Consider the following 21311-nt stretch of genomic DNA (forward strand, 5'->3'; position numbering starts at 1 on the left):
ATTGAAAAGAATGTTTTGTTGGTAGTTCTTGCTTTGCTTTTTTTTGCCTTTACTTTTCCACTACAATATTCCACCTCCCCAATCCATTTCTCTCAGCATGTACAAGTCCGTCATGGTTGAAAGTTTTTTTACTTGCAGTTTAATAGAAATTGGCTTGTGTTCGTTGGTCTTGGAGAAGCAAACACCATCATTTTACTGTTGAAACACTCTGTGTAATGCTTACTGTTCTGAAGATTGTTCTTGGCCTCTATTACATCTTATATGGTCATATTGTTGTGGTTATATAGCTCTTTTACTGGTCTTTTTAAGTTTGCTGATGCAAACTTCTGCATTTTGTATTTATGTACCTTTTTTTCTTCAAAGGACAATTTACTTTAAAGATGAATTTCTGGATAAATTTGAACCCTTAAATAAAGATAAGCTGAAATTATGAACAGATTTTCATGTTTTTCTTACTTAACAGTATAGCAATAAGGTCACTGTTGTTTACCCACTTTGCATCAGCATATTATGATATCCTATAAGAGAGCTGTATACAGAGATGCACGTATTTATAACAATCTTTAAAATGGTGGCAAAAGCCTTGACAGCAGAGCCATTTCAAAAATAATGTTGAGGTATTTTTTTTACTGAAATGAAAAATATGGTGTCTAGAATTCTGACCATGAAGCATTAGCACAAGCCTAGTTTATGTATGTGAAGAGTAAGGCAGCTATATGTTGGGGATATTTGACTGCAATTAAGGTTGTTTGTGAAAATATAACCAAAGGAAATGTGCATGTAAGTTCGACTTTCAGCAGGCTTGTCTGTTTAATGTGGTTAATTTCCTTTAACAGGGAGAACTTGAACCTATAAAGGGTTCAAGTATTCACATATTATCAGATGTAAGAAGAAATGCATCAGGAGAATACAGATGTTCTCTGATTGATAAAAGTTTGTCCGATTCTACTTTAATTACAATACATTGTAAGTAATTTCATTATGTTGGTCAGGACTTTATCTAGTGTGTTGGTTTAGAACATGTGTCAACTGACTGTATACATGTGTGATTTTATCAGCCATACCTGGGATTTCCTATATGGACTGGATAAGAAATACTCAATGTGTGTTTTTTTTTCAATTTTTAAAAAATGTATATTATCATCTAATCTAGTAACTCAATTACATATTTGTTCACTTCCCTTTTCACTTCTGTATTTTGCAGTATTTGTTAATTTCTATAATTGTTAATTTCTATAATTCATGGATACTTTGAAGTTTTGTACAGATAAAGTTTAATTTCTTGTGTTGGGATTTAAAATTTAATTCGGTAATTGCACTAAAGTCTTTCAGCTGTTGGGTTTAGAAATTGTATATGTTTTATTTACAGTAAATCTGTTTATTATTATTTTATAAATTTCTGGAAAAGGACTGTATCATAGGAATGCATGTATGTTGTAACCCTTCAAATCCTTTTGCTATTCAATACATTCCTCCCCACTTCCCAAAAGATCATGTACAAGAAACATTATGGACACCTGGATACAAATTGCTGTGAGCCTGTACATAGCTCTTATGTATAGACACTTGCCTTGAAAGAAATTAAGCTGAATTAATTAAGATGCTAGAATGGCAAAAGGGGTTTAGGAGTTATATTGAGGACTCACACCCTTGCACCAGTGAAATTCTTAGGATCCAGAAATCTTTGTTAGTTACTCAGGTGGATAAAGATAGAAGTACCTGTTAAAAAGTAAGCATGGCACTCCCAGAACTAATGGAGGTTCAGAGGGCATTTGCAGGAGAAAAGGTCTCCTGGAGTTTCATTTTTGGATTTGTTAAGTGTGTGTTTTAATATGGTATACTTGTTTTCTGGTTGCAGGGGGAAATTGTCTGGAAGCATTTGTAGGGGAAAATCTGTGTGCACAAAAATTGAGAACAAATATATGCATGTATACGTCCTTTACAGTGCACTTGTTCTCCTCTGAAAACCATACCCCTAAGATCTGTTGTCTGATTAACCCTAACAAGTTAATATTCAGTCACAATACAAGGGCTGCCAGCTCTGGGTTGGGAAATACCTGGAAATGTTGGGGATGGAACCTGGAGAAGGTGGGGTTTGGGGAGGGGAGGAACTTCAGTGGGGTATAATGCCATAGAGTCCACTATCCAAAGCTTCCATTTTCTCCAGGTGAACTGATTTATGTCACCTGGAGATCAGTTGTAATAGCGGGAGATCACCAGCCACCACCTGGAGGTTGGCAACCCTATCCATTGCTCATTGCTGGACTTATTTATTTACAGTTAATTCCATTTGGAATATTGACAGTAAAGTCAATTCTGGAAGAAAACAAGGCAGAGAAAGATGAGGAAATTAGCCTATTCAAGCCACTAATATAAATTACCTTGGAGAGGGAGGAATTTGGATGGGAGAGGAGTTTCCTGATGTACTATCCCTGCTGGTCCTTAAATAATTTGAAATGGATTGGCATACCCTAAAGATTTTCTAGGTAAAAATTCAGATGTTCCTGTAACAGCTTTTTATTAACTAGGTTCAAGTCCAGTAGCATCTTAGAGATCAACAAGATTTGTCATGTATCTGACAAAGAGAGCTTTGACTCTCAAAAGCTTATACCCCAAAAATCTTGTTGGTCTCTAAGGTGCTCTTTTTATCAGGTATTACTGTCTAAGCCTATTGTAAACTGCTGAGGGCTCTCCTCTGTTTGTCATATGCTGAATCCCTTTATTCGGCAGTAACCTGCTCTGTATAGTTTCAAAGCTAAGTATGTGTTTGTTCTGTAGGTTTAAAGTTCTCTAGGAAAACGTAATTGTCTTACAATCATTTATTATCAATAGTTCTAAATTAATACTGAAAAGTGAGGCTGGCAGACTGTGTACCACTTGGACATTCATGTGCAATACAGAAAATAGGGTGCATCCTGCCTTACTCATAGATATAACTTCCAGATACCCAAGGGAGAGGAATTAAATTCTCAAGAATGACAATCCTAGCAGCTCAGTCTAGCGTTTTTAAATAAGCCATTCCTCAAAGGAAAAAAAGGAAAAATAAGGAACAGTGATTTGCCATGGTCACAGATCAGAAAATAGGGACTGCCCCTGGTAAACAATGATGGTGGCAAGGCTTTCTTCATCCCATTTATTCACATTATGTGATGTAAAAGTAATAAATTGGACAAGCATAGCACCATCATTTGTGTCAGACAGACCACTAGAAGCATACTTAGTGCCAAAATTACCTTGACAGTGCCATCCTAAGCAGAGTTACACCCTTCTGAGTCCATTGACTTCAATAGACTTCTACATGTAACTCTACTTAGGACTGAGCTAAGTCTTATGTAACCTCAGTGTTTTGATGCAAAGCTTAGCCTTTCCTCTCAGTTAGAACATGTGAAAGTTGCTTTCATACAAAGTTTGACTTTCATCAGACTTTTTTATTCACTCACTGTCCCTTTTTTGGAGACTCACACTTTAACAGGAAAGTGTAAACTTGTAACATTCATTTGTTGTGTTTTTACTCAAACGTTACTCATGTCTTCATGGTTTGCATAACAATGTAGCAGCATGTAGGGCACCGTCTTTGCATCTTTACTGTGACAGTTGATATGTGTATAAAATAAGGGGATGCATTTCTTTCCTGCCTGCAGTAAATTAAAATTATCAAATATTGCAGCTACAAAGAACCTTTTTTTGGTGCTCAACTTACATAGCAATAATATAAGTAAAAACAAAACTGTTGTGAATTATTTCTCAAAAATTCACAGTTTTTTTCCCAGTGTGATATGAAAACAAATGCATTAGTTGTTTTTAAAATACAAAGATCACCAATAAAAATATATTTTATGAAGCAATTGAAAAGGAAGTATAGTATAGACCAGTGATGGCAAACCTTTTAGAGACCGAGTGCCCAAACTGCAACCCAAAACCCACATTTATCGCAAAGTGCCAACATGGCAATTTAACCTGAATACTGAGGTTTTAGTTTAGAAAAAAACAACACATACATTATTAACATCTTTTGCCTTAAAAGAAAAACACAATAACAGAGCTTTCAGTGATACAAACAACTTTTTATTGAAAGGTAAAAGTTTGCATTTGGCATGCTTTTGAACAATTAATGTTTGTTCAAAGCCCCTAAGCTGGGCGGCGGGCAGTCCAGGGAAGGGGGGGGGTTGAACTGCTCCTCAGCGCTGAGCAGTAGAGTCCAGGGAAGGCAGATGCGACGGCTGCTCAACTTACCCACGCGTGCCCACAGAGAGGGCTCAGCGGGCCAAGTCCGGCACGCATGCCATAGGTTCGCCAACACGGGTATTGACAATGAGAACCCACATAAAACCCTGTAAATAATCTACAGAGTTTTTTCAGAATTGTATCTATAAGCAACATTTAGTCTAAAATAGATATTTTTACGAAATAAAAAACAAACATTCTGTGTGAAAGGAAGAGACTCTGCTCCATCACGGAAAATGGAAAGCACCTACTATGTTACCTGGAGGTGGTCTGAATTGAAAGTTACTGCATACAGAATGTCAATCTTTCATAAGATGAAGAAGCCAAGAATTTAATGAGTCCCTGCTTCCTGTGATGCGTGTGACAGGATTCCCTCCCGGATGATCTTTTCTGAGTAACTTTTTTTTTTTCAAGTGCACAGTTTTATCCTGCTTCAAAGACCTAAAGGTTTGAGGAAACATAAAAAGAGAATTACCCTGAGGGGAAAATTCCGTTTCTTAGCCTTCCTCACCTGCCACTTTGTGCAGAGAGAACTTCAAGAAAATTTGAGAGCATAAGTTCAGGCAGGCTGTATTCAAGGTGAAGAAGAAACATCTACAATTGTTCCTCAGCTGACTTATTTTATTCCTATGAAGATTATTTAAGTCATGGGGATGGTGTCATAAAGCTTTTTTGCCTTGTGATTTAGACTTTCTGATTTGAGGAATGCATTGAAGGGGAAGAAACTGGATGGTGTTTGACAGGCAGTCGCGTCCCTTACTGTCTCCTGCTAAAATGTTTACATATGCTTATGGTTTGCTAGATATGCACTTACAAAGATAGATAAAAGAAATGTCCCTATGGCCACTGACAATAGAGAAATTAAGAGCACAATCCTGGGGGGGGGGGGAGTTCCACAGCGGCCGGGAACAGCAGAGCCGTGCCACCTCCTAAGAGGCTTTCCAGCTGTCATGGAGCCTAAAAGAGCATTTAACAAAATAAAATAAAAAGGGGGAAATGTCCCAATGCAAACAGCAAGGCTGCGCCACCAGAAAAGCTCAAGGGGGCTTTCCCGGGGCAAAAGGGCTGTGGAAGCTTCCTAAAGGCAGCTCTACCCCCGGGGGACAATCTAGGAAGGCTCTCCCTATGCCAACGTGGCCCTTCCCTTCCTGGGAAAGGCCTGCCAGTGTGGATGCGCTGGTGGCAGGGGCTGGCAGTGCCCGGACACCTGCGTGTTTGCCCCATGCCAGCCTACACTGGTGTGGGGAGCTTCGCCCCCCCTTCAGGAATAAACTGCCTACCTTTTTTGGTTTTTCACAGATATTACTAATATTGATTATTAACATAACATTTTTCATGCACTCTTTTTCTGTTGTACCATTACTAACCAAAAAAAACCCACATGAACATCATTTCTGGTTTATTTTGTGTGTGTGGAGTGGCAGTGGGGTTCTTAAAAAGTTGTATTCCTCCTAGTACTTCTTCACTTCTCCTTTTTAAAAATAAATTTGGTTTTTTTTTTGTGATATGATCCAGCAAAGAAAATGCATTATGCTTCAATTTCTGCTATCTAATAATTGCAGTAGCTGTTCAGATATTTTGATGCTGCTTTTTGAAGAATATGTTCTTTTCCCTTGTGTAAAGGAACTGACTCTGAGAAAATACAGCTTTAACTGGAATTATCCAACAGTATTTTTCTCTTCTTCTTAAATTAAGATGTAAGATTTGTCCTGACAGTGCTGATTTGTTTGTGCTTTCCTTCAATCCCACTCAACAGATTTGGATTTGTCCCTTATTCCCAGTGGAACAGTTACTAAACAGATTGGAGAGGCACTACCTGTATCCTGTACAGTTTCTTCTAGTAGAAATGCAACTCTGTTTTGGCTAAAGGTAAGGATTGTTTAATTCTGCTGTTACTTGTTAACACATTTATGTCTCTTGTCTGGTCATCCTTTGTGTTTCTTCGGGTTTTAAAGGATTAAGTGACAGTATTTATTCAGGGAATATAATTAAATTTTGCTGGACAGTTTTAAATCCAAACTCTTTCCAGCAAAGCCTTGGTGTACGTACTTGCTGCCCAGCAACAGCCAGGAACAAAGAATGCGGAGAAAACCGGGGGAAAGATGAGGAAGCAGGACAAATACCAATGTAAATTTTCATTTTCTCTAATACCCAGATACCAGAGGACAAGAGATATGTGCTTCTCTTCACCTGTGAGGAACATACACATATAAAACCAGGCATATTTCTTTAAACTCTCTTTTACCCGTCATTGCTTCCATCTAAGGAGGAAACTTTGCCATGATTGCTCTTTCACACATCACCATTGTGAATCAGGTTGAATATTGTTAATATTGCACAAAGACTAGGGCCGCTGAGAGGGGGGGGACAATATTCGGGGGGGAGTCAGCTGTAGGGTGCCTGAAGCCAGCATTATGCTTTATGCATGAAATATATATTTTTTAAAAAATCCTGATACAATTCTGACTGCAGCCACTAGGGGCGCAGGGAAGGTAGAGCAAAACAAAGAGCAGTATCTGCTTCTGCTGTCTTGACCTTTCTGCAAAGTTTAGTTCAAGGCTGAGGGAAACCGTTGCTTCTCAGATCCTACTAAACTCATCAACCAAGCAAGGCAAGACCAGCCTGGACAAGTTCCAGTCATTGCCAAGATGCAGCCTCCTAACAGGGTCATTATCTATGGTGCCCCTCTTCCTTTAGTTTCATCCAGCTCCTGCACAGCCAGTTCTTGTACAGGAGCAGCTCTGTAAGTGTGTGGTAGCAAAAAAAAAATTTTTTAAAAACTGTCATTGTCTTTTCCTACACTTTTCTAATTCTTTTCCATACTTCTTTGTTTTGCTCCTTTTCTTTCATATTCTGCCATTCATCTACCCCCATTTCTAATTTTTTTTTCATCCTTTATTTTTCAGTCTTAACTCTTCATCCATCCTGGTCAGTGATTTAGAACATATTTAATAGTAGTATAGCAGCAAACATTTGTTAATATTATGAACAGAAGGGGGAAATTAATATTTTCCCACTCTCCCCCCAAAACTCTATGGTTTCCACAGAGTTTGGGGGGAAGAATGCTAGAGTATCCCCGGTGCGATCCGGCGCATCCACGTCACCATGGAAGTGATGTAATCACACCAGGGATTATCATTGGCCTCCCCGCGTCCGCTGGGCCTGCTTCCACCTGCCAACCAGTTGAAGGTCAGTGGGCAGTTTGGCGAATTGGCAGGCAATTGCCCACCTTCGGCAGGAAGTTGGGCACCCTACCCATGGTGGCTCTCAGCAGCCCTGGTTAAGGCCAGTTTTATCTCTCTATAATAAAACACTGTATAGTCAAATAAGCATAACTAATTTGAACTACCTTTACTGTTCTGTGTGTATAGAGACAATAATTTATGCTTTGAAAGGGAAGTTGCAGTTGTAAATAAGGATGATTAACAGTTTGAATTTTGAAGTCATCAATAGCTGCTATCTCAACATCCTATCCTGTTTTCTTACAGTCATAAAAATGTAAATCAGTTAATCACTAAAAACAATTAACCTTTTTTGTCCTACATCTGGGGAAAATTAATCAGTAAATATGGAGATAATTAAATGAGTATTGATAGTTTTCAACAATATTGTTAAACATAATTGATGTAATGTATAGATTTTTAAAAAAAATATTACCCATTTGAATAAAGATTTGCAGAGGTAATATACCTTTTATTGACACTTGATCTTGGGGGTTTTATTTTTATTTTTTTATTTTTGAATTTATATCCCACTTTTTCCCAGCTAAGGCCAGGCTCAGAGCGGTTCACATCATTAAAACATCGGTAAAATAAAGCAATCAGTAATAATGTAACAATTACGTTTACATTAAAACCATTAATCCCTATATCTAAAATCCAGGTGGTGCCTAATATATATAGCAGTACTTGGAAGTAACAAGCTTTTTCCATATACTACAGTAACTCTTAACTTTTCCAAATCCTAAATCCATGCACAACTCTAACAGTGCATAGATTTGCTCTGAAGGGGAAAGCTTGTCTAGGGAAGAGTGAATCCATTTGTTCAGCTTTACCCCTTGGTCCTCTCAAAGTATTATAAAAAAGATAACAATGTCCTGATCTAGGCCTGGCCTTGCACAAGGAGTTTGGGGCAGTGCAGGAGTTGATGGCAGGAGCTCTGAGGATCCTTTGCATTGCTCTTTTGTCCTGCAGTCAAGGATTGGTGGGAGGGGGGCAGTTGTGCATTTTTATCTTCTTTGATTTTCAAGGAGAAAGTGAAGATAAGGCAAAATCCCACTAGATATCTGAAGGCCTGTGGGGGCGTGGAGGAAAAACATTTTCTTCCCATTTCTGCACACCTGCAAACTAGTGAGAACAGAGTCTATGAGCTGATGGTAGAAAGAAAGCTGCTCAATGAGATTTATAGCTGAACACTTTTTGTACAGGAAGAGGGGCCGTGGCTCAGTGATAGAGCATCTGCTTAGCATGAATAAGGTCCCAGGTTCAATCTCCGGCAACTCCAGTTAAAGGGACTAGTCAAGTAGGTGATGTGAAAGACCTCTACCTGAGACCATGGAGAGCCGCTGCCCGTCTGGGTAGACAATACTGACTTTGATGGACCAATGGTCTGATTCAGTATAAGCCAGCTTCATGTGTTCATGTGTTCATGAAGGTGCAGGGAAGTGCCGACCCACCTAGGTTTTTGTGTAGATGGACAGATGGAATAATAAATAATAAATAGTTCTTTAAAATAAATTTTAATAATATAAAAAGGAGGTAGCTTCAAATCAATTTTTATGAAACTTATAGGCTATCCTGATTAAAGTTGTGAATGTGCTTAATTTTCACTTGCTACTTTTTATCAGGACAATACCAGAATGCGGTCAAGTCCATCTTTTTCAAATTTGCACTATAAGGATGCAGGAAATTATATCTGTGAGACTACATTGCAGGAGGTTGAAGGGTTAAAGAAGAGACAAACACTTACACTGATAGTAGAAGGTAATGTGATGTCAATGGCTATAATTTATATATTGCTTTCAAAAAATAATTTATATATTGTTAATTATTGTGAATCTCTGGCAGTGAAGGAATAAGTAGAATACAAATTTAGAAAATAAATATGCAGCTTGTTCCTTTGAATTTTCCCCCCCTTAGGAAAACCTCAGATCAAAATGTCAAAGAGAACCAGCTCAGATGGAACATTTAAAACAATATCGTGTACTGTGGAAGGTTATCCCAAGCCAGCAGTACAATGGACAGCCACTGGCATTGGAACCCTTACTAATAAAGCAAGTAATTTTCTCATTACTTTCTGAACAATACAAATAAGTAAATAAATTTTATTTGCAGCTAGTATGCCAGATAAAACAGGTAAAAACAGAAACTGGCCATACAGAGTAGATGTTTACAACCAAGGCCAACAAAATTAGGAACCACCCAATTTTACATTTCCACAGATTAAGGAAGTGCATTAAGGCAACGTAGCTTCATTGCTATTGCACACTATTTTGCAACCTGGGTGGTGATTGGTGAGCTGTCTCCCAGCAGAAACCTTTTGGTCCATTCACCCTTATCATCAGAGCCCATTTCCCTAATCAAAGGGTCAATAATATTGAAGTGGGCTGACTTGTAGAGGGAACATCTAAAATATACATGCTCAATGGTTTCCAGCTCCCCTGTGTTACACAGACAAAGTCTCTCCATCCTGGGGATCGTCTTAAATCTCCCTTCTAATATGGCAGATGGTAGGGCTTCTGAACAATACCTTTGAATTGCAACTGGAAAGCAGTCACCTAGTTCTAAGGCTTGCCCCCCCCTCCCATTGTCATTGTTGGTTACTTTACTTACTACCTTTGATACAGCTGGGTTTTGCACTAGAGTGATACTGGCCTTTATTTATATATCTGAGTAACTAACAGCAATCAACAAAGGACAGAATCCAGCAAAATTTTGTGACAGAAAAATATACTTGTCTGAAGAATATTCTTGAAATGAATTTTTCAAATTCCTTGCATGGGACAGAGAATATTATATTGAGCAAGGAAACTTAAGCCTAAGACTTGTACATGTATTATCACACAGTGTATATATCTAATTTAGATTGCTTTCTAAATAAATTTTGGGAGGTGTTCTTTCCATAACTTGATTAATTTTGTTTTCCAGACAGAGGAGACTAAATATATCGATGGAAAATTTTCAAGTAAAATCATGATTGCTCCTGAAGATAATGTGACTTTAACATGTACTGCAGAAAATCAGCTGGAAAGAGTCGTAACATCTATGAATGTGTCTGCTAGTAAGTATGGTTATTTTAAAAAATAAAATAAAAAATGAGAACAAGAGAGGTGATTTTTTCTTGTTTCCATCTTCTTTCACACAAAATAGCTGTCACTGTTTTCTCATCTATAGCTCTGTGCCAGAATGTTGTTTTTCCAAGTTGCTTTATTGTATGCACACAGACCTGGGGAAGAAGTGAGCAAACACTTAGCAACTCAGAACTGAGTTGCCATGGTAAATTCTGGCACTTGTTCCTTTTTTGGAAGATGACCAAAAATGTGAAATGAGTTTGGCTATACTAACATACTTCTAGCTGATAAGCATTCATGCCAAGGATTCCAGGAGCTTTTAAGTTTCTCACAGAGCAATCCTAAATAGAGTTAGAGCTTTCTAAGCCTATTGCAGGCAACAAGCTTAAACGGGTACAGTTCTGCTTTGGATTATACTGTTAGTCTTTCATGCAAGACTGTTGTACTCTTTTATCATTGTTACTCTTACAGCCTTGTAATTTGACAATTACTCGTATCTTCTGGGCCAAGACCAAATTAGCATTTTAATTACAATCATCAATAGATGTGTCTTTGTGTGGGTAACTTTTCCTACAGCAATTTTGGCCACATCTGTCTGACAGCCTTCTGCTGACTAACCGCTTGCTATCATATGTGTTTTCTCAGAAATAAATCCTATTGAGTTTAATAGGTCTTACTTCCAAAGCAGCGTATATATGATGCCAACATACCTCTGCAAAAACCAAAGTCCTTGTAATGTCTTTTTATCGTGGCCAACCAAAATTGCACAAAACATTGTGCAAGCTTTTGTGCTCACCCAAACTCTTCATCAGGCTAGATATTCAAAAATAAAAACCTTTTTGAATGGAAGAAAAAAGGATATTTTTTTAAAAGTCACGCTCTTAAGATATCCATGCCAGCATTTGGCAAAGATCTTGTGCTGGCTAGTTGTTTTGAATTGCTGTTAGTGTTAGATTACAGCATTTGCATACTGGGAAGAACTGAACAAGAAAGGGTCATTATCCTGGAAAGGTAAAGTCTAGCAAAACCCAAATGTCAATCAAAAACTCAGGCAAGGAGCACAGTTCTCCTTGAAGATTGAGAACAGAAGGGAGCACTTGGTAGTCTTTATATTAACCGTATTTTATATACATTTAAGCCGAAGCACACGTTTGTAGTTAATTGAAGCCTCATCAAGTAGTTTTACCTTTGTTAGTAGTTCTGTGTGAAGAGAACACTGCTTCCATGCTGAAGCTGAAAGGGATTATATTGCTAGCTGTACATAGTTGTGGCTCCAGATGGTTCCTGTAGCATTGAGAAATACCAGATTTTGTTTTTTAAAAGGAAACCTTCATAACTCTTGCAGCTGAAGAACAGGCCCAGAGAGATTAACGTAATGTCTGTTCTCTGAGTGACCAGTCCATCCAGTTTGCACATACACATTAGATATAGTCAAGCACACTTGGGGGGGGGGGAGTGGAGGCTGGTTCTGGATATAGTAGACACGATGGAAAACAATTATTGTCAAAAACACAAATAATTTGGCATTCAGCTACCTGTTTTGGACAGATCCAGCAACCTGTTTTGCCTTGAAAGAAGTTGTCTTAAAGCCATCTAGTCTTCCATCCAACTTGACTGTAGGAGGTTACCATCTATAATCCTTCTTGGAGCAAATCAAATCAAACACTTTATTACGGCCTTGCCAGAAAAATACATATAGTTAGTTCAACGGGCAAATATACTCATATACATACTATATGCTGTTAAAACATAATCCTTCTTTCTGGGAACTCAGTCCTAAATAATCTGAATACATAACTACATAGCCAATGGACGCCCTTTTGAGGTTGATCCTTCACTCCTTAGGAATACTCTTAGACTGACGGATTTTAATCACTACTGCGCAGAACCTGGCAGTGGAGGATGTAACCTGTTTGTTTTCCCCCAATAACAACATCAGCAATTAATCTGATTGCGGTACCCCTGTGACACCTTTTATTAGGGGGAAAATGAGCTGGACACGAGCCTCATTATACCAGGGACAACCAAATAGAACATGTGCCACTGATTCCAGCTCCCCTGACCCACAGAGGCAGAGTCTCTCTGATACTGGTATCTTCTTAAAACTGCCCTCCAACGTAGCCAAAGGGTGAGCCTGGACACGAGCTAAAGTAAATGCTCTCCTATGGCTTCCTCCTTCCAACTGAAACAGATAGGATGCTGGGGCTACTTTGTACCTATTATTCTCTGTTGATATGAAGGCAGGACACCTCCCCACATCCTCCTGTTTTCTGTGTCCTTCTGGGAGTATAGATATTTACAAGCCATTTAAAACCTAAGTTGCATACAGCCGTTCCATTGAAAAAGCAGAAATGTAGGTTCATGAAACTCCCACAACCACTTTTTCAGTGACATATGTCTCATACCCTGGCTACGTGTAACAGAGGATAAGGACAGCCCTGTTGTTTTGTTGGCTATACTTTTGCTACCTTCTTAAAAACAATTGAACTATCAGAAAATAGTTTAGGCAACTGGATAGAAGAGGTCCCTAATTACATTATGGGGGGAAATCCACCAAATGCCTTGACAAAAACAACTACATACCATCTGCCCGTCACAATTATAGTGAGTGGCAACAGGGAGAATGATCATAGTTTCCCAGGTACAAAATGTAGTGCTTTGATTATTCAGAAAATGCAGTACTCCTTCAAAAGAAGTATAAATTGGATGGAAGAAGCGAGGACAGAACATAAATATATATCTTTACACAATAAACAGTTCGCCTACAAGAAAAAAACATCCAGAGGATAATTCATCTTTTTTTGAAATTTGAGTTAAGGAGCTTTATTTTCAGCACTAAAGGTAGTACTTCAGTACTATCAGCCTTCAAGCCCCCCTCCCCTCTCTAGGGGTACAGTCTGTCCTGTTGTGATTGCACCGTGGATCACATGGAAATCCATCATGGATTATCTGGCGCCCTGCTCAGCTTGTTTTATAGTCTCCAGCACATGCCCTGATCAAGAAGTGTTTGCCTGAATTCACCCAAGGGTGCTAAAGTTTAATCAACTCTGTCTACAACAATAAAGTGATGAAAAGTCAGCATTCAGGAAGGGTAACACATAAACATTCCTTCTGACTAAGCATTTATAAGATTAAACTTGTCATTTTTGGAATAAAGCTCTTTCATATGATACATTATAGATATAAAGTCAGGATTGCTGCCTAAAGAAATGAAATTAATCATTGTGATTAATAAGCGAGGTGGAATTCTCGGATCAAGCGAGGAGCCGCCATGTGGGGTGCGGCCACCCATTCGTCATGAGCGGAGCCAAGGTTTTTCCAGCGAACAAAGTAAAACAGTTTCCCTTTCTTCCATTTGGAATCTAAAACCTTGGATATTTCCAAATGGGTATCCCCTCCTACTACGGTAGGAATCTCATGAGCGGGAGGGGGGTGGAACTGGGGAGCTGCTACATAAGGTTTGAGGAGGCTTATATGGAAGACTGGATGAACTCCCTTGAGAGTCTTAGGGAGACTCAGTTCCACGGTAACCTCGTTGATTACTCTGGTAATGGGGAAAGGTCCTACATAACGGTCGCTCAGTTTTTTGCAGGGGCGAAGAGAGCGGAGGTTTTTGGTGGACAGATAGACTTGCTCCCCCACCTTGAGTTCCCATCCCGGAGACCGGTGTTTGTCTGCTTGTTCCTTGTACTTGCTTTTTGCCCTTTCCAGATTTTTGAGCAACCATGGCCAGGTGGATTTAACCACCTGAATCCACTCCTGAAGATCAGGGGTAGACTGGAGCTCCGGCGAGACGGGGGCAGAACCGAAAGGGCCAAAATCCGTCCCGTATATAACTTGGAAGGGACTAAAGCCGGTAGAGGAATGAGGCGCATTGTTGTACGCATATTCGGCAAATGGCAGCAGGTCGACCCAGTCGTCCTGGTGGAAATTTACATAGCAACGCAAATAACATTCTACTACCGCATTTACTCGTTCCGTTTGACCATCCGTTTGGGGGTGATAGGCGGAAGAAAGGCCCTGTTCCTCCACTCCCATTAACTTTAGGAAAGCCCGCCAGAATTTGGCAACAAACTGGACCCCCCGGTCGGAGAGGACCTTCCTCGGGATCGAGTGTAGCCTGAGGACGTGCGTGATGAACAGTTTAGCTAAGCCCTGGGCTGAAGGAAGACCTGCACATGGAACGAAATGAACCTGTTTGGAAAAGAGGTCTGTGATAACCCAGAGAACCGTTTTCCCCCGACTTGGAGGTAGGTCGGTGATAAAATCCATGGCGATGACTTCCCAGGGACGGGAGGGGTTCTCAAGCGGTTTGAGAAGCCCCGGGGGTTTTCCCATCCGTTTCTTGGCTGTGGCGCAGGTGGGGCAGCTGCGCACATACAACTCTACATCAGATCTCATACCGGGCCACCAGAATTGCCTTCGAACCAGGTGAAGCGTTTTTACGAAACCAAAATGACCCGCTAGCCTGGCCCCATGTACAAGTCCCAATACTTCTTTGCGAAGGGAAGATGGGACATATAGTTTCCCCCCTTGCACCCACCAAGTGTTGGTTCGTTCCAAGCCAGTGGGGAGGAGATGGTGCTCCTCCTCCTGTAAGGAGGCGTCCCGGAGTCGCTGTTGGAATGCTTCCGGGATACCTTTGAGCGTAGGGGGGGTCTCCGGTTGGCGGGCTTGGGATCGGGTGGTGACGGCCAAGCCAGGGACTTCCCCTCGCTGTTCGGGAGTGAACAGGGAGTCGACGGGGCGATCGAAATCGTTGCGATACTGGGGAAGTCGTGACAAGGCATCAGCTAGGGCATTTTCTTTGCCAGGGACATGTTTGAGGGTGAACCGGAATTTTGCAAAAAATTGGGCCCACCGAATTTGTTTGGCATTGAGTTTTCTAGCTCCCTTGAGAGCCTCAAGATTCTTGTGATCTGTGCACACTTCGAACGGCAGCTCGGCCCCCTCTAAGAAGTGTCTCCATATGGTAAGGGCATGTTTGACCGCTGCTGCCTCCTTCTCCCAAATGGCCCAGTTGATTTCGGACTGGGAAAACTTCTTGGAGAAGTAGGCGCATGGCCTCAACCGTCCCCCCTCATCCCTCTGCAATAGGGCCCCGCCCATGGCTACATCCGAGGCATCCACCTGCACCACGAAGGGCTTGGTGCAATCCGGGTGAGCCAAAACGGGTTCGGATGAAAAAAGTAGCTTTAAACGTTCAAAAGCTTGCTGGCACTGGGGAGACCATTGCAGACGGGCTGAGGGGAGTGCGGCGCTAGCCCCCCTGTCCTTGGTACGCAACAGGGCAGTGAGGGGAAGCGCAACTTGGGCAAAGTTGGGAATGAAATTCCGGTAAAAGTTGGCAAACCCCAAAAACTGTTGAAGTTGGCGGCGGGTAGTGGGGGTTTCCCAGTCCCGCACCGCCTGGACCTTGGCGGGGTCCATTTCCAACCCTTGGTGGGAAATCACATACCCCAGAAATGTAATAGAAGGTTGGTGGAATTCACACTTGGACACCTTAGCATATAGTTTGTGCTCCCGCAGCCGCTGGAGCACTTCTCGCACTAGGCGCACATGTTCTTCCATGGTCTCAGAGTAAATAAGAATGTCATCGAGAAATACCACCACCCCCCGAAACAGTAAATCATGCAAAACTTCATTAATTAATTGCATAAAGACACTCGGAGCCCCCGAAAGTCCGAACGGCATGACCAGGTACTCAAACATCCCAAAACAACTGGAAAAGGCCGTTTTGGGTTCGTCTCCTTCTTTGATGCGAATGCGGTGGTAGGCTTCTACCAAGTCCAGTTTGGTGAAGATTCGGCCCTCCTTTAATTGTGCTAGAAGGTCAGGAATAAGAGGGAGGGGGTAAGCATTAGACTGGGTGACTGCGTTCAGTCTGCGAAAGTCAATACACAGTCTTAAATCTCCCGTCTTTTTCTTTACAAAGAAAGCTGGGGCTGAATAAGGAGCCTTGGAGGGGCGTATGAAACCCCTCGCCAGATTGACATCCAGATAGTCTCGCAATACAGTCTTTTCACTAGGGCTCATGGGGTAAACCTTTCCCTTAGACAGTTTGCCTTCCCCTACAATCTCGATGGCACAGTCCGTTTCTCTGTGGGGAGGCAGTTCGTCGCACTCTCTAACATCGAAAACATCAGTAAACTGCGAGTACTCAGAGGGTAATTGAGGAGAGACTGGGGCGGGGGACCCTACCAGTGCGGCGGCTGGAGTTCTGAGTACCCGTTCCTTGTCATGCAACCCACAGGGGTTTTCGGGGAAGGAAAGCACCCGTTTAACCCAATCAATGGAGGGATTGTGTCCCCTTAACCAGTTCATCCCTAACACCACAGGGGTTACAATAGGGGCGATGGTGAAATACAACCGTTCCCAATGTTCCCCCACGGACATAATCACGGCTGCAGTTCTGTGGGTCACAGGGCCCCGTTTAAAGTCACTCCCGTCCATTTGGGAAAAACGGAGGGGTCCCGGAAGCCGCTTGCGCCGGACACCCAACTTCTTGGCAGTTTCCTCATTTATCATGGTGCGGGCACACCCCGAGTCGACCAACGCGGGGACCTCTAACGGGGGACCCCCTTTGGGTAGGGACAGATGAACACGCACAAATACATTGTCCTCTTGGGCGCTTACCATCGGTGGAGCTCCTTGCACAACGATAGGGACGGTCTGCTGCGGAGCCCCCTCTACAGCAGACCGACGGCGTTTTTTGCCGGCTGTTCCCACTCTTCCTCCTCGCTGGAAGAGGGGGACGGGGTGGTGGCTTCCGGGGAGCCGTCCGAATCAAAGACGGTATTTGTAATCCGGGACCCCGATGGGACCGTAGAGTCGGATGCCCCATCCTGGGGGCGCGCGTGGAGAGCGGAGGGTGCGCCGGAGCGCCGGCTCAGTGGTCCACTTCTGCGGCGAGGCTGGCTGTCGGCGGCCGGTTTCGTCGGCTCGGCCTGGGTTTGGCGGGGGGGGGTCGGACGGCCTGAGCGAGAGGGGCATTGCGATGCAAAGTGACCCTTTCCCCCGCAGATCAGGCAGACGCCGGCCTCGAACCGCTTGCGGCGTTCCGCGGCCGAGAGACCCCCGCCACCCCCTTGCCGGAGTTCCCGGCCACGGTCACCTCGGGGCCTGGGGTCTCGCCCAAGCCGTTGCTTGGACAAGTTCAGGAGTTGTTTGCGATTCTCGATGTCAGCAGCATGGCGAACCCAACCTTCCACATCCGGGGGGTTCCCTTGCATGAAGGCCCAATGTTGGAGGTCTGGGTTGAGACCCTCCCTGAAACATTGTACCAAGGTAGCTTCACTCCAGTCCAGAATTCGGCTAGCCAGTGACTGGAACTCACTTGCATACTGCGCCACCGACTTAGTCCCTTGGCGCAGTTGCATCAGGGAGGCTTTAGCCCGCTCACCCAGAGTCGGGTCCTCAAAACGGTTTCGGAGTGCTACCATGAACTCGTCCAGGGTTCGCAGCACCGGCGAGCGGAGTTCATACTGCAACACCATCCAGGCAGCCGCCTCCCCTTGCAGTAAGGAAGCCACGTACTGCACCCGGGACTCCTCAGAAACGAAGGTTCGGCCTTGTTCCCGCATAAAAATGTCTACTTGGACCATAAAAAAGGTCAACTGGTCTCCCGACCCGTCATACGTGACTTTCAGGTCCCGACGGGCCGGGGGGGCAGGGGTTGCGGGCGGAACTACCGGCGCCCCGTCTGGGGGAGCACCGGCTGGAGGTTGCAACTTCAGCGCATCTAGGGTCGTGGCCATCTCACCCATTACGCGTTGCATGGTCTCCATCTGCTCCTGCATAGCCCGGCGGTCTTCCTGCCACTGCTTTCGTTCTTCCTCCATGAGGGCCTCTTTGCGGGCCGGGTCCCCTTCGAGTCCCGTGCTGGGGAAGGCCAACCGGCGATCCTTCGCCGCAGTCCGCGAGAGCGACCAGCCCTTGGGAGAGTCCAGCCAATAAGTAAGCCCCCGGGGACGTTCGTCCCGATCTTGGTCGGGGGCGCGACCCTTCGGTTTCTTTGGCTTGGCTCCCTCCTCCTTCGGGTCCGGCTTCTCCGGCTCGTCCGGTTCCTTGGGGGCATCGGGGTTAGGGGTGGTGTCCTCGTCGGCTGACATTCTGTCCAAAGCGGTACAGCTGCAGTCCGAGAGGCAAGGACTTGCAACTTAATGTGAGAGATCCCCCTCTCTGAGTTTGCTTCTCCAAATCAGTTGCTCAGACGTTGATACAGAAACAATAGATTTATTGAAGCCTTCAGGAGATGAGACAGGCACAGGTAGAAAGTTGCAAGTGAGGGGCTATACGGGTTTACAGAATATATTGACTCCAGGGCACTGGGGCACTGGGGTTCACACTTATTGTTATGGGAAGTTACAAGCTTGGCATAATACAAAACATCAGACGGATCCCAGGAAGTCTGGTGCGGCTATCACACTTCCAAGGCCGCACCGGCCTGAGGGAGTACTGGCAGGAAGAACAGCGGGGGGGAAGATACATGGGCCATCAGGCCTGGCGCCTGAGACCAGAAGGTGTGAACTGCTTTTACGAGTTCACTGATAACACCGCAGGTGATGGAAAGCAGAGACACAAAGACAGAGACCCTCACAATGTGGCTGATGCTGCATTAAGTATGAACACTTCTGTCCCAGCTGAAAAATAGATCTTTTTATTGTTAAATATCACAGGAGATTGAAACTTTTGAAGGTGACTTTCATATATCAATGCCTTTTTAAAAAAAAAAAAAATCTTTTTCCTTTTTAGTAAATATCCCCGAATCTGATGAACCAGATGAAAGAAATAGTAAGTACCATAAAACAAAACAAACTTATTTAGCATTATTAGATCAAAGATGTTTTATGCATTTTTCTCACTTACCTCTCCCTCAGGATAGAGTTTTTTTAAAAAAAAAAAATAAAGAAATAAAGTTGACCCTCAGGATAGGCTGATCTACTACATCTTAAAAAATAAACTGTACTGCAATTTGTGGAACAGGTAATCAAAGATAAAGTCACCTTTATGAAAGAGCATCAGGTTCTCCCTCGAGATTATTTAGTAATTGTACTAGAACTAAATGAGTGAATATGTGGAGTCATTTACTCCGATATGAGTTTTATGCTGTCACCTAGCTCTGGAGTAAAGAGCAGAGGTTTCCAAATGTTACAGCAATTAGAGACCATGGCCATATAAGATTAAATCAAGATCAGGAGTAACTCTTATGATTGGTACAGTCCAAAGCAGGACCATTTATGGGAATATAGCAATATCAAAAGAGAACCAGTAACATATTTCTGAACAGCAAGATTTACCTAGTAACAGGAGCATTTAGTATACATCTGCGTGAAAACATCTACATTGTAAGTAGTGCTGGCAAATCAGAAGTGAGAGGCTTAATACTGGCTGTTAAATAGAAATCTCTGCTACTGAAGCTCAGGGAATGGTTCCTTGAACAATTTTTCTACAAAGACATCACATGTAGACAGGCAAAGAATGAGCTTGCCATCCGACTGAAACATGTAACTCTATTACAGGACAAATAGTTTAAGGTGATGATACAGCATGGTGTAGTGGTTAAGAGAGGTAGACTCCAGTCTGGAGTTCCAAGTTTGATTCCCCACTCCTCCACATACAGCCTGCTGGGTGACCTTGGGTCAGTCACGGTTCTCTCAGAACTCTCTCAGCCCACGTGGAGACAGGCAGTGGCAAAGCTCCTCCGAATGTCTTGCTTCGAAAACCCTTCAGGGTCACGTTAAGTCAGCTGTAACTTGATGGAACAAACACACACACACACACACACACTAAGTCTGCGGCTTGGGAGCCACCTCTAGCTCTTCGACATACCACTTCTGAGCACTGTCCTGTGTTTCAGGAAAGTGGGCAAGGATATTGCCTGGTGGGGCTTGTAGTTGGCAGTCAGTTCTGAGCTTGAGATAGCTGCTGCTGTAGGGACTGGAGGATGTGTACTCTGCAGTCCTTATGCTGGAAATAGAAATAAAGAGCCCATCCACTACAACAATCCTCTGTTGATTTGTGTAGCCTCTGTAGTCTCATCTTAGTACCTGAGCAACTGCCAGGAGAAAAACAAGCAGGCTGCTGAGAAGAGAAGATAAAAACCACCCCTATCACCATAACAGTGACTCGGGAAAAGAGCAAGCTGGCCATAGCAGGGAGGTTTTCCTTCCCATTCTCCATGGCCATGTTGCTCTGCTCTAGGTGCCTTGGCAGTCTCTCTCTCTCTTTCTAGCTACTCTGCCTCATGCTGGGAGGAGAACAAAACAGGAAGTAAAGGACACACAGGCTTCTTGCAGAGAGACTTCTCTCAACACTACTGGGTGGATCAGAGCAGAGTCCTGCAGTAGGAAGCCTGAGCACTCTTTACTTCCCTTGCTGTCTTTTTGCCCCCTCCCTGACACGAGGCGGAGTAGTCTTGGGTCATTTATGCATGGGAGTTTTACCTGAGGTTCATTGCTGGCTGGACCCACACTTTCCTGTTGGGCATCTCTGCACCAGCAGTCTCCCAACTCAAATCAAGTCCCGCCCCTTTAAATGCTGCTTTGTAACTGGCTTACTTCTCAGTGCTTACTGTAAGAGAAAATCTCCCCCACCAAAACCCAATTGCCAAATAAAAGAGTGTTTTAAGAACAAAAAACAAAAACCAGAGCAATCTGAAAGGGGGGGAGAAATCCAACCCTCGGTTTTAAAAAGCCTTTCTTCTGCTCAGAAAGAGCCCCCAGGAAGGAGGAAGCATTTGAATCCCCACCTCTTTACACACTGCTTTGTAATTGGCTGTGAGAGAAAGCAGTTTCTG

General features: G+C 43.1%; 1 protein-coding gene across 1 annotated transcript in view; it reads left to right on the plus strand.

The window, feature by feature from the left end:
- Positions 1-21311, plus strand: part of ALCAM (activated leukocyte cell adhesion molecule) — a 172202-nt gene that overhangs the window by 136520 nt on the left and 14371 nt on the right. The window contains exons 8-13 of the mRNA XM_056858330.1: positions 837-966; positions 5981-6093; positions 9071-9206; positions 9363-9500; positions 10375-10503; positions 19268-19306. Of these exons, the coding sequence (XP_056714308.1) occupies positions 837-966; positions 5981-6093; positions 9071-9206; positions 9363-9500; positions 10375-10503; positions 19268-19306 (685 nt within the window). The remainder of the gene's footprint in view (positions 1-836; positions 967-5980; positions 6094-9070; positions 9207-9362; positions 9501-10374; positions 10504-19267; positions 19307-21311) is intronic.

Source organism: Euleptes europaea, chromosome 12 (assembly GCF_029931775.1).
Source record: "Euleptes europaea isolate rEulEur1 chromosome 12, rEulEur1.hap1, whole genome shotgun sequence".
NCBI classification, from domain to species: domain Eukaryota; kingdom Metazoa; phylum Chordata; class Lepidosauria; order Squamata; family Sphaerodactylidae; genus Euleptes; species Euleptes europaea.